This window comes from Chlorocebus sabaeus, chromosome 11 (genome assembly GCF_047675955.1).
Source record: "Chlorocebus sabaeus isolate Y175 chromosome 11, mChlSab1.0.hap1, whole genome shotgun sequence".
NCBI classification, from domain to species: domain Eukaryota; kingdom Metazoa; phylum Chordata; class Mammalia; order Primates; family Cercopithecidae; genus Chlorocebus; species Chlorocebus sabaeus.
Genome location: NC_132914.1, coordinates 105,965,797 through 105,978,140, shown reverse-complemented (window position 1 = coordinate 105,978,140; position 12,344 = coordinate 105,965,797). Strand labels below are relative to the sequence as shown.

General features: G+C 51.5%; 1 protein-coding gene across 2 annotated transcripts in view; it reads left to right on the top strand.

Annotated features, from left to right (window-relative positions):
• The first annotated feature begins 2,625 nt into the window (after positions 1-2,625).
• Positions 2,626-12,344, top strand: part of SSH1 (slingshot protein phosphatase 1) — a 75,982-nt gene continuing 66,263 nt past the window's right edge. The window contains exons 1-2 of one of the 2 annotated variants that reach the window (XM_008004593.3): positions 2,626-2,814; positions 7,625-7,665. In XM_008004593.3, the coding sequence (XP_008002784.3) occupies positions 2,746-2,814; positions 7,625-7,665 (110 nt within the window). In that variant the 5' untranslated portion in view covers positions 2,626-2,745. The remainder of the gene's footprint in view (positions 2,815-7,624; positions 7,666-12,344) is intronic. The other variant, XM_008004598.3, reaches the window with a different exon arrangement.

Sequence of the window (12,344 nt, the reverse complement as noted above, 5' to 3'; positions counted from 1 at the left end):
TTGTCCACAATTTTGCCTTATATTTGACATTTAAGTACCTATGACTGTCTGTCTACCTAGAATGCAGCTACAAATGTGGGCACCTTGTGTGGAATGCTCTAATATCAGGAGAGGTGTTGCCATCCATGATCTCCTTTTCCCTAAGGATGGATGAACAACTCTTGACAAAACTCTCAAGCAAAACAAAGTATATTTTCTCTTCCCCTTCCCCTTCCTTCCCTCTTTCTTTTCTTCCTTCCCTCTCTCTCTCTCTCTCTCTCTTTCTTTCTTTCAGACTGAGTCTCGCTGTGTCACCCAGGCTGGAGTGCAGTGGCACGATCTCGGCTCGCTGCAACCTCTGCTTCCCGGGTTCAAGTGATTCTCCTGCCTCAGCCTCCTGAGTAGCTGAGATTATAGGTGCCCGCCACCACGTCTGGCTAATTTTTTGTATTTTTAGGAGAGATGGAGTTTCAACATAGTCACCTTTCTGAAAATTCAGTAAAAAATACTAGGCCAACCATGGTGGCTTGTGCCTGTAATCCCAGAACTGTGGAAGGCCAAAGCAGAAGGATTGCCTGGGCAACATAGTTAAACATTTTTTTAAAAGGAGCTGGGCGTGGTGGTGTGTACCTGTAGTTCCAGCTACTCGGGAGACTGAAGCAGGAGGATGGTTTGAGCCTGGGAGATGGAGGCTGCAGTGAGCTATGACTGTGCCATTGCACTTCAGCCTGGGTGACGGGAGTGAAACCCTGTTTCAGAAAAAAAAAAGAAAAGGAAAGAAAGAAAAGAAGAGAAGAGACGAGAAGAAAATAAAGAGAAGAAGGAAGGAAGGGAGGGAGGGAGGGAGGGAGGGAAAGAAGGAAGGAAGGAAAAAAGGGAGGGAGGGAGACTAGCTTGTGTTGATGTATCAAATGGAGTTAGGTTCTGGCTTCAGATTATCATAAATGGGTTTTTCACCCAGGAAACATTTTGTGGGAACGCAGCAATTCTCCTTGGGGAGACTGTCCAGTGCATTGGAAGACATTTAGCACCCATGGCTCTTGCACTCTAAATGCCAGGAGCTCTCCCCTTCCACCAGCAAGACAACGAAAAACATTCCCACAAATCCCCTCTTAGAAACGCTCCATAGAAGCTACAGTGCCCCCGACTAGAATCACCTTTGAGATGAATCGTGCTGAGGCCCTGTGAATAATATGGAGGAGGTCACAGCCCCAGGACAGAGGGAGGGAGGGGGAAGAATCCAGGAGGCTGCGTGGGTCTCCTGTTGGGCAGTAAGACAAATTTGCTAAGCTGCGGGCAGGCTGGAACCACTGCGTTTGGGAGTGCTTGTGCAACATGCAGAGGTTGGGGGTGGGAGCCGGGAGATGAGATTTTGACTAAAAGAAGTTTCCTATTACTAAGTCAAGCCAGAATTGCCTTCTTGGTATCATACTCCATGTTCCCATCTCCGTCCCCATAACTGGTCACCTCTCCCCGGGACAACAGCAGCAGCCTCCTCCCTGGTCTCCCTCAGTCCTCTACCCCATGGTCCCTCCTCCACGCAGCAGCCGGAGCCATCTTTCCAGAGGATGCAGAGTCCAGCCATTCCTCCCCTCTTCCCTTCCCTGAGTGCTGGCCTCCAGTTGACAAACTTCTTCCTGCTTCAGGGCACGCTGATCCCCCCTGCTTGGAGAGCTGTCTCTCCCTTCTTTCACCTGTTAATCCTGCTTATGCTCAAGCTCAAGCCTCAGAATAAAGCTCTTCTGGGAAGGCTTCCCTGACCTTCAAGGAGTTGGCTGGGTTTCAGAACACACAGAAAGAATTCATTGAAAAAGATTAGCAAAATACTTTTTTAAAAACGTGCCTAATAACTTGATTAACCTCTGCAAAATTAGGTGAATCTATTTTGCTGTTTTTTTTTTTTTTTGAGACGGAGTATTTTGCTGTTTTTTTTTTTTTTTTTTTTTTGAGACGGAGTCTCACTCTGTCGCCCAGGCTGGAGGGCAGTGGTGCGATCTCGGCTCATTGCAACCTCTGCCTCCCAGGTTCAAGCGATTCTCCTGCCCAGCCTCCCGAGTAGCTGGGACTACAGGCAAGCGCCACCATGCCCAGCTAATTTTTGTAATTTTAGTAAAGACGGGGTATCACCATGTTGGCCAGGATGGTCTCGATCTCATGACCTCGTGATCCGCCCTCCTCGGTCGGCCTCCCAAAGTGCTGGGATTACAGGCGTGAGCCACTGCGCCGGGCCCCAGGACATCTTTTATTTCCTGGTCGCTGTACAGTCCTGTCTGCAAGGTCGCCGGGCCTCAGTTTCCCCAGCCGGAGCAGCGGGCAGGGCCCCTGGGGCGGACGGGCTCCGGGCGGCGCGCGCGCCTCCGAGTCCCAGGTCAGATAGCCGGGCGCGCGGGCGGGGGCGCGTGTGTCGGGAGCGCGAGGGACGTGACAGACCAGCCGAGGCCTCGGGCGGCCCTCGGGGCCCCCGCGCACGCGCGCCTCCTCGCCCCGCCCTCCCCGCTTCCCCGCCCTCCCCGCTTCCCCGCCCACTCTGCTCACCAAGGCCGGCGCGCGCCGGCGCGGGAGGCGGGAGCTGGGGGCGGGGGCGCTGGCGACGCCGAGGGGGAGGGGGAGGGGGAGGGGGAGGGGGAGGGGGAGGGGCGGGCCCGGCCCGGCTCGGCCCGGCCGCCCGCGCGCGGCTCCTGGAGGCCCCGGGCCCGGCCCGGGCGGCGGTGGCGGTGGCGGCTCTAGCTCGAGACCTCTGGGGCGACCTTGCACCGCGCCGCAGCCATGGCCCTGGTGACCCTGCAGCGCTCGCCCACGCCCAGCGCCGCCTCCTCCTCGGCCAGCAACAGCGAGGTGAGCCCCGGGCTCGCCGCGCCCGGCCTGGGCCGCTGGACGCCTCGCCGAGGCCGCCGGAGCCGGGGCCGCGCGTGCGGGGCAGGGGGGGCGGCTGCGCGGGCTCCCGGGGGCCCAGCCGTAGGAACCGAGCCGGGCAGCCGGACCGGGGTGACCGTGCGAGGACTGTGTGCGATGTGACCCTGTCTGGGGGAGCTGTGGGGGACTTTGTGTGCGGTGTGACCCCCATCGGGGGTCAGCTTTTCAGGGACTGTGTGTGCAGTGCGACCCCTCTGGGAGTGTCTGCAGGAGACTGTGTGTACTCTGACCCACATCAGGGGGTCTCCCCCATCTTGGGGTGACCCCTGTTAGGCGGGGACTGTGTGCGTTGTGACCCCTATCTGAGGGTGACTGTGCAAGTGTGACCTCGCAACTGTGTGGGGACTGTGATTTCAGGTGTGACTCCCGTCTTGGGGTTGACCTCTGTCTGGGGAGGACAGTGCGTCTGGTGGGGACTCCCATTTGTGAGTGACTCTGCAGTGTGACCCGGGTCCAGGGGTGACTGAATGTGCGACTGGGGCCCTTGATTGGGTGACTGCGTGAGCCGATGGTTCTGATACCTGTGGCGGGGGTAGTTCTAGGCCCTTTGCCTGTGTGCCTGGCTGTGCGATGTGAGATGTGACTGTTGCTGACCTGCCCTCCGGGGACTGTGCCAGCGTGAGACAGGCATCTGGGAGTGCCCCTACAAACGTGTGAGATTGTTTCCCCGCCTGCCGCCTCTGGAGTTCTGTCTGTAGGCGTGCCCGTGTCACTGTGTGACGGTGACCCAGCGTGCTATGGGTTCTGTGTGGCCGTGTCTCACGTCTGTGTGTGCAGCCTGAGTCTGGCTTTTCCTTTCTGTAGCATCGCTCTAGGCTGTGTGTTTATGTGCATCTGTCTTTCTGTGTGACTGTGACCCATTCTGGGTGATTGCATAGGTGCATCCCTGGGCTTCGTGTACTGGCACCGTGTGCGTTTTTGTGGGTCTGTGTGTGGCCTGGGTCCATTTGCCTGGCTGCTGCTTCCTCTGAGGTTGATTGAAGGAACTGGTGCCCTCTGAGCCTGCAGGGTTGGCCTGGCTTGTCCTAGGCTAGGGCCTTGGGCCTCTGAGCAGGTCAGCCCTCTGCAGATGCAGGGATGACTCTCTGGTCGTGCAATCTTGCCTACCATCTCTTGAAGAACCCTTCAAGGCCTCTGGTCTAAACTCTTACTTATACAAGGCTGAGTGTCTGCCTCCGGACCCTTAGCTATGTTTAGAGAAGACTGGAGGAGGGCCTTGCTGTCCCAGGCCCAGGAAGTTCCGCAGCCGGCATCTGGGCTCTTCAGCCCCTTTCTTTGTGGGAGGGAGTGGGGCAAGTTGACTGATAACATGGGAGAGGTTTGTGTGTCCGTGTGAGACAAGAGAAGAACATTTACGTTTAGTTTGACAGCCCTGTCTCCTGGTAGGGTAGTTCTTCAGCCTTGTTTTGCTGGGATTGGCAGGGACATTTTCAGAGTGACTGGGAAGTTGAACCTTCACAGCCCCCTCCTTGGAGAGGAGAGGCCATTCATGAGTTATCTACAGACAGAAGGTTCTAGTAATCCCCCTCTACACGCTGATTAGTGGCAAAAGAACATGGGCGATCAATAGCCTGCTACTGAGAAGTTAGATTGCAGGAGCACCTTTCCTTCCCACAGTGAGGAGGGGCTGTTTTCTGTTCCTATCACTGCTGTCTGGCGATTTATGCGCTTCATCTCAGGTTCCCATCACAAAAACGTATGTGAAGTAAGGGGAGTGGTTGGCTTCAGGCTGAGCCTGTCAGCCCAGATTTCTGATTCAAAACCCCGTGTTCCTGGAGTTACTTGCAACCTGGTCTGTTCTTGTCTTATGCATTTTTAAGGTCTTATTATTTTTTAGTTGCATACCATAAATTTGCCATTTTAAAGTGCACAATTCAGTGGTTTTTAGTATATACATGAGATTGTGCAACCATCACCACCATCTGATTCCAGAACATTTTCATCCCCCCCAAAATAGGAAGCCTGTACCCCTTAGCCCTCACCTGCAGCCTCCCCCTGCCCCATTCTCCCTAACCTTAGGCAACCACTAATCTACTTTCTGTATCCATGGATTTGCTTATTCTGGACATTTTATGTAAATGGAATCACACCCTATGTGGCCTTTTGTGTCTGACTTTTTTCACTCAGCATCACGTTTTCAGAGGTCATGCATATTGTAGCATGTGGCAGTTCTTCATTCCTTTTCGTGGCTGTGTAATACTCCATTGCATGGATGTAGCACATTTTGTTGGGACATTTGTGTTTTTTCTACTAGATACATTTCCAGTTATTATATAAAGCATTCTTTTTACCAAGTGCTAGTGACCTGATAAACATAAAATAAAACTCAGGCAGCTTTTATTTGATCATAGTAAAGCTGCAGCATTCATTGCTGGGCTTTGAATGGGCTGGGAGGTTTCCCGAAGGCAAGGTCCTCGTCCAGACGTGTTGAGGCGAGAAGCAAGGTGGGATGGAGACAGCAAGTGTGTGTGGGGTCAGGAGACCTAGGCCAGGCGGGTTCTGCCGTGGTCTGCCCTCGCTTGAGTTGCTTCCTGTCTGTGGTCCCTGGCTCATCTAAAAGGACTGGATTACTTCTTTCATGTGTTCCTTGGCATATGTAGCTTCCCTGGAATAACTGACCTGACATGGCCTTTCATCTGAGAACCTCGGAGAGTGACCAAGAATTAAATGATTGTGAAGTCCGTACCCCCAAGTCACGTCATCACTCTTCAAAATGCAACTTCATAATGAGTCAGACACTTATGGCAACTCTTTCCTGGCACAGCCAGGCCTGCTGGCGGCGTGGGAAACGGGGGGGATCACAGCCCTCAGTCCTAAGGCTCTCCTTTCTCTTTTAATTTTCTTTTTTTTCCCCCAGTCTTTGATTATGTCACTTATGTCGTTTTCCTGTGAATCTTATCTCAGTTCCTTTGTGTGAACAGGCAGAGCACAAGAATAGATAAATCAATAATTTTCAGGAATGGATCATAACATTGTTATTTCTGAGAAATGTTCAAAGTGACCAATTTTCATGGGCAGATCTCCAGGCACTTTTTTGGATTGGACCAGAGTTTCTCAACCCACTGTTGATACTTGGGACCGGAACATTCTCTCTTGTTGGGGGACCGTCCTGTGTATTGTGGAATGTGCAGTACATGTGGGATCCTGTCCTCTACCCACTAGGTGCCAGTAGTGACCTCCAGAAAAAATGCCTCCAGACATCTCCCACTGTCTCCTGTTGAGAGAACTTGCTCCCAGTTGAGAACCACTGGGTTAGACCCAACATACTCTTCTCAGTTTGTTGCTGTTGTGACTTGTTTTGTGGTCAGTGAAGCCTTCCCTGGTCTTTCCACTTCTTCTGTGTGGGGTAGGTGCCTCTGCAGAATCTTGTATGTACATCATAATATGATGTAGGGACTCCCAGGCTCTCTGGTGTACGTATTTTATTTTATTTATTTATTTATTTATTTATTTTTGAGATGAAGTATTGCTCTGTCACCCAGGCTGGAGTGCAGTGGTTCAATCTCGGCTCACTGCAACCTCTGCCTCCTGGGTTTAAGTGATTCTCCTGCCTCAGCCTCCCAGGTAGCTGGGATTGTAGGTACGTGCCGCCGTGCCCGCCTAATTTTTGTATTTTTAGTAGAGACAGGGTGTCACCTTGTTGGCCAGGCTGGTCTTGAACTCCTGACCTCAGGTGATCAGCCCCTCCTCGGCCTCCCGCAGTGCTGGGATTCCAGGTGTGAGCCACTGCTCACAGCTCACTGCTGGTGTCCTCATTCTTGGTTGAAGTTGCCACCTCCTGGTGTGTGTCCTTTGCTGCCCAGGCTCCTCCCTACATTATCTCTGGACCCATTTTCCTTCGCCCTTGGCTTCTGCCTCATTTCTGCCCTCAGTCAGCCCTGCATCTCTCCCAGCCATCACGGCTTTCCAGGTTTCTCCTTCCCATTCAATGGGCGCCTGTGTGCAACATAAAAAACATGCCAAGTCCCAGTGGTCAGGGGTTGTTTGGCCGTGGGGGGTGTGTGTGTGTGTGTGTGTGTGTCTGTGTGTGTGTTGCCTTCTCATTTCGGTTTATGAAAGAAAAAAAATAAAAATAAGTCATAGGTACTTCTGGAGCCCGAGCTCTTGGCCTTTTAGCTTTCAGAAAATATTAAATATCTCTTTCTTGCATTTATATAAATAAACTGATAGCCTAGGATGTTTCGTATTAAATGTTTAAGTCTTTTCGGGAACCATCAAGAGCTTTCAAGACCCACAGACAGCCAGCCTGATTCCTGGCCACCTTCCACTGTGCAAGTCTTGCCTGGGATGGTTTTTTGAAAATGGTGTTCATCACTCAGCTGTTACTGCCTGGCTCCACGGAGGAAGTGAATTCTCTTTAAACACGACCCCCTCCCCTTAAAAGAGAAAAACAGGATAAGATCCAGAACAACCCCGGAAAGTTGAGGGCTGAGGGCTAAAAGACCGTGCTGGGTAATAACACCAGATAGGAAATGTTGAGCTAGAAGGACTCCATCCCCTAGACTGTGGCAGGAATGTGGGTCAACATTTGGAAATCTGAAAATTCCCCCACGGAAATGACTCCAAGGGACAGACCGGGATTGGTGAGGAAAGGGCACGGCTGTTTAGAAGTAGCTAGGTTTCCTGGATGTCTTTATCTTTTTCCAATACCAGGGTGGAGAATGTGAGACTGCTGCCCGAGGCATGTTGACAGTGGTGCCTGTGGTGTAATATTCTCTTTCTTTCTCTGTAGTTGGAGGCTGGCAGTGAAGAAGATCGAAAATTAAACCTCAGGTAAGTAGACTTTTAATTTTTGTTCCTAAGTCTTTCTCCCAAGCAGGTAAGGAATGCTATTGTTCCTCTCCCAAAGGCAAAACCTTCAAAAGGAATATGCCAGTTTTGGTCCGGGTGTGGTGGCTCATACCTTGTAATTCCCAGCACTTTGGGAGGCCGAGGTGGGTGGATCACGAGGGATCGAGACCATCCTGGCCGACATAGTGAAACCCTGTCTCTAGTAAAAAAATACAAAAAATTAGCTGAGTGTGGTGGTGTGTGCTTATAGTCCCAGCTACTCGGGGGGCTGAGGCAGGGGAATCGCTTGAACCTGGGAGGCAGAGTGAGCCAAGATCGTGCCACTGTACTTCAGCCTGGCGACAGAGCAAAACTCCATCTTAAAAAAAAGAATATGCCAATTTTTTAATGCCTTAGAAATTATACCTAAAGCACGTATAAAACTGAAGTGCTTTAAAATCCATACATATGTCTAGCCACTTTAATAATATTATATAACACTTGGAGGGAAAATAATTGCCATTATTCTGCCACCCTTACATTACCATTTTGAGCATTTTTTGGTAACTTACTATTTTTTTAATAGAGACAAGGTCTCGCTGTGTTGCCCGGGCTGATCTTGGACTCCTGGCCTCAAGTGATCTTCCTGCTTGGCCTCCCAAAGTACTGGGATTACAGTCATGAGCTACTGCACCTGGCCTAACTTGAGCATTTTTATGTATTTTCTTGCAGACTATTCTGCTTAAAAAATAGTAATAATAATAATCATGACACTCTGCCCTCAGTTTTTCATCCTGCTTTTGGTAAGGTGTTCCTTTTGCAGTAAGCACTTCACTGATTTGAAACAGATGCTCAGCCCCCTAGATGTATCAATTCAGGGTGCTTTAATTGCGCTTATGAGAAATCTTTAGCTCCGCTCATTGAAAAGATTCCAAGATGTAGTCCTCAGCTGATGTATTCACTAATGGACACCAAAAACATTTTCGTTTTTTCTTTGCCAAAAATTAAGTTCTGCCTTTGTTTGGGTGTTTTGTTGGTTTGTAGAAGATTCAGCCCTTTGTTGTATTAATGTAATGTATTCCTTCATACCAAGGAACCAGTCTTAAACTCTGACCTCATAGTTTTAAAAAAGTAAGCAAATTTTCAGGGATATTGTTCTTAAAAATGTATATATACTCTGTTTTATCTCATGAGGGGAAGGCAAATTGATTGGAAAAGGAAATGTGTGTTCAGAAATTGGGGTCAACCATTCATTACCGAGAGCAGGGTGTTCTGGTCAAACTCTCATGCAGAACTGGTGGAAATATGCTCAGCTTTTCTCCGATGTTTCTATGTGCTTGAGTAAAGGGAGGGGAAATACTGACTTTTATCACAGCACACATGATTTCTAAAGATTATGTGGCTAGGGAAACACTAGCCTGCAAGAATCAAAGAGATGTCTTATTTCTGGGTCCTCGCTAGGGGACTTCTGCTTGGTCCTCGCTTTTAATGTTATGCTCAAGACACAGGACACATTTGCTCTGTCACCTTGGGGTTTTTGGTTGGTCAGCTCAGGGCCCATGTCAGGGTTGCCAGGCTGGAAGCAGCTGGACTCCCAAGTGGGGGTAGTCATGGGCCGAGTTGCAGATCAGACTGTCTGGGTGGAAACAGGGAGGGGGCAGAGTGGAAGTCTGGAGACTGACTGTCAAGAAGGAACTGAAAGAGGGGCTTGCCCACGTCAGAGCAGCTCCTGCAGGCACCCAGCTCCCTTCCCCCCAAATCTCCTCCCCCAGATCCCTGCCCCCAACTCCCCTCCCCACCAGCTCCTCTCTCCACCTGTTCCCCTCCCCAAAATCCCCTTCCCCGGATCCCTCCCTCCAGGTTCCCCTCACCTCACTCCCCATCTCCCTTCCACCACTCACCTCCCTGTTCCCCCACTCCCCTCCCCGAGATCCCTTACCCTACATCCCTCCCTCCCTAGATCCCTTACCCTAAATCCCCTCCCCAGCCTCCACTCCCCGATCTCCTCCCCCATCTCCCCTCCCTAAAGTCCCCTCTCTGAGCTCCCCTTCCCCCAGCTCCCCTCTCTAAATCCCCTCCCCAAGTTCCCTTCCCTGAGCTCCCTTGCCTGAATCCCCCTCCCTCAGATTTCCTCCCTTGATCCCCTCCCCAAGCTCCTCTCCCATGTCTCCTCCCCATCTCCCCTCCCCCATCTCCCCTCCCTAGATCCCCTCCCCAAGCTTCCCTCTCCCAGATCTCCTTCCCCAGCTTCCCTCCTCCATCTCCCCTCCCCAGGCTCCCCTCTCCCAGATCTCCTTAGCTCCCCACCTCCAGGTCCCCTCCTTGAGCTACCCTCCCCAAGCTCTTTTCCCGCAGCTTTCTCCTGGGGTTCCCCTCCCCATCTCACCTCCCCCAGCTCACTCTTGGAGTTCCCCTCCCCCATACTCCCCTCCTCCAGCTCATTCCTGGAGTTCCCCTCCCCATCTCCCCTCCCCCAGCTCCCTCTTGGAGCTCCCCTCCCCCATACTCCCCTCCACCTGCTTGTTCCTGGAGTTCCCCTTCCCATCTCCCCTCCCCCAGCTCCCTCTTGGAGCTCCCCTCCCCCATGTCTCCTCCCCAGGCTCCCCTCCAGCCCTTTCTTGGGGTTGGAATCTCTTCCATCTCTTGTCTCTCTCAGGGCTGTTGTTGATGAGAGAGCACTGAGCTCTGTCACTTAGACTATCTTTGGGGCAAACAGCTATTTTTATTTTTTAATTACCTTTAATAGCTTATATCATAGTGGTTTCAGTTAAGAACTTATAAATACCAATGACATGAAAATGCGTATGTGGACCTTTCTCCTTAGTATTTAACCTTTTTTTAAATTAAAACTTTTTATTTTTATTTTTTAGAGACAGGGTCTTTGTTGTCCAGGCCAAACTGCATTGGTGTGATCATAGCTCACTACAGCCTTGAACTCCTGGGCCAAGCTCTCTTCCCACCTCAGCCTCCCAGGTAGTTGGGACTGCAGGCGTGCGCCACCACACCTGACTAATTTTTTTAAATGTGTTTTGAAGAGATGAGATCTCACTGTGTTGTTGAGGCTGGTCTCAAACTCCTGGGCTTAAGTGATCCTCCCACCTTGGCCTCCCAAAATGCTGGGATTGCAGGCGTGGTGACAGCCGCTGCACCTGGCCCTTTTCTTGCAAAAGGCCCCTTTCTCTGCCTCGTTGGGAGCTGCGGGGGACCTTACAAAGGGGTGGGAAATAAAGCTTTGGTAGCTTTCCATATCGAGTTCTCAAAACAGCCCTAGGAGGGAGGTTTTCCCAGTTGGTGGTTGAGGCCCAAGATTGGAACTGGGAAATACTGTGTTTGAAGCGAGACCTCTAATGCCAAGTTGATCCTACTCTGCTGCCTTTCTGGAGGCCAGGCTAGTAGTACCGTTGAATTCGCTGTCTTGGACATACAGGTGCGGGAGCGTGCCTGAGGCCGCCGGGGTGGATTAGCAGCAGTGCCAGGGCAGCACCAAGGACTCATGCCAGCTGGTGGCGGGTGCCTCCTGGGATGTTGGGTCATTCTGACCGCCACCGAGAGTCCTTTCCTGCCACTGTCAGCAGGTCCCCAACACCATTGTGACCATTGGGAGACCCTGGGCTGGAGTTGGAGACCTGTGTTCTCATTTAGGGTGGGATGCTGGGCCCTGGGCTTGTCCCCCTAGGTCCCCTTTTAAACCCCTCTTCAGCCACCTTGACATCGCACTCACCTTTTTAGGCACAGAACACCATCCTGCCTCCTAACCTTCCTTGCTACACAAGAAAAGTTGTCCTGGTTTAAGCTTTGACTGAAACGCGTTCACATCCGTGTGTCAATTTGCATTTTCAGGCCTTTTCTCTCTGAGTCTGTCCTGGAGAAGAAAATTATGGAATAGTTGGTTGTTTTTTGTTTGGCATCAGGAGAGTTAGGGAGAGATTTCTCTTTGTTTCCATGGATCCTGAAGGTGAACTGCCATCACCTCGTCTCTAAGAGGTGCTGTAGGGAGAAAAACTGGAGGTAGCAGGATATTTCTCTTTTCTCCCCTCTGTCTAGCCTTAATTAATAGTTTCATCTTTTGGGTCATCTAAAAAGTCAGCTGTGATTCATCCATATCCAATAAATTGCGGGGTCACATGGATCGGTTCTTCCGAGCCGCCTGCCTTCTTTTTCTCAGGTTCCCTGGTGGCGCCTCTTCACATCCTCACACCTCTTCTGTCCTGTCACAGAGGAACACCCCTGGACCTATCCTCTCTACCTTGGCATATTACCCCTGGTCCCTTGATGCTTCTTCCTTCTGGTCCTTGGAGTCTTTCCTGAGCTCCAGCGTCACCGGCGTGGCTGGCCTTTCCGCCCTCCCCTCTTGCACGCGCCTTTTCCAGTCCATCGGGACTACTCCCTGCTCCCTAATCATGCATGTTCCCTTGGCCTGCTCCTTTTCACCTGGCTGTAGTCCTCATGGCCAGCTAAAAGTGCTCCCACCCCAGACGTTTGTGATTTCCCTCTCTTCAGAGAAAGCAGGGAGCCCCTGGCATCCCTCTCTGTGACAGGTGCCACATCCGCCTATGTTGCAGGTCTGTGTGCCCTTGTCGCATCCCTAACTGCTCTCACATCCCTTAGGGATGGCCTCATTTCTCTGCCTTCGTGTAGCATTTAAACAGTTTTAAATGGCCGGGCGCGGTGGCTCACATCTC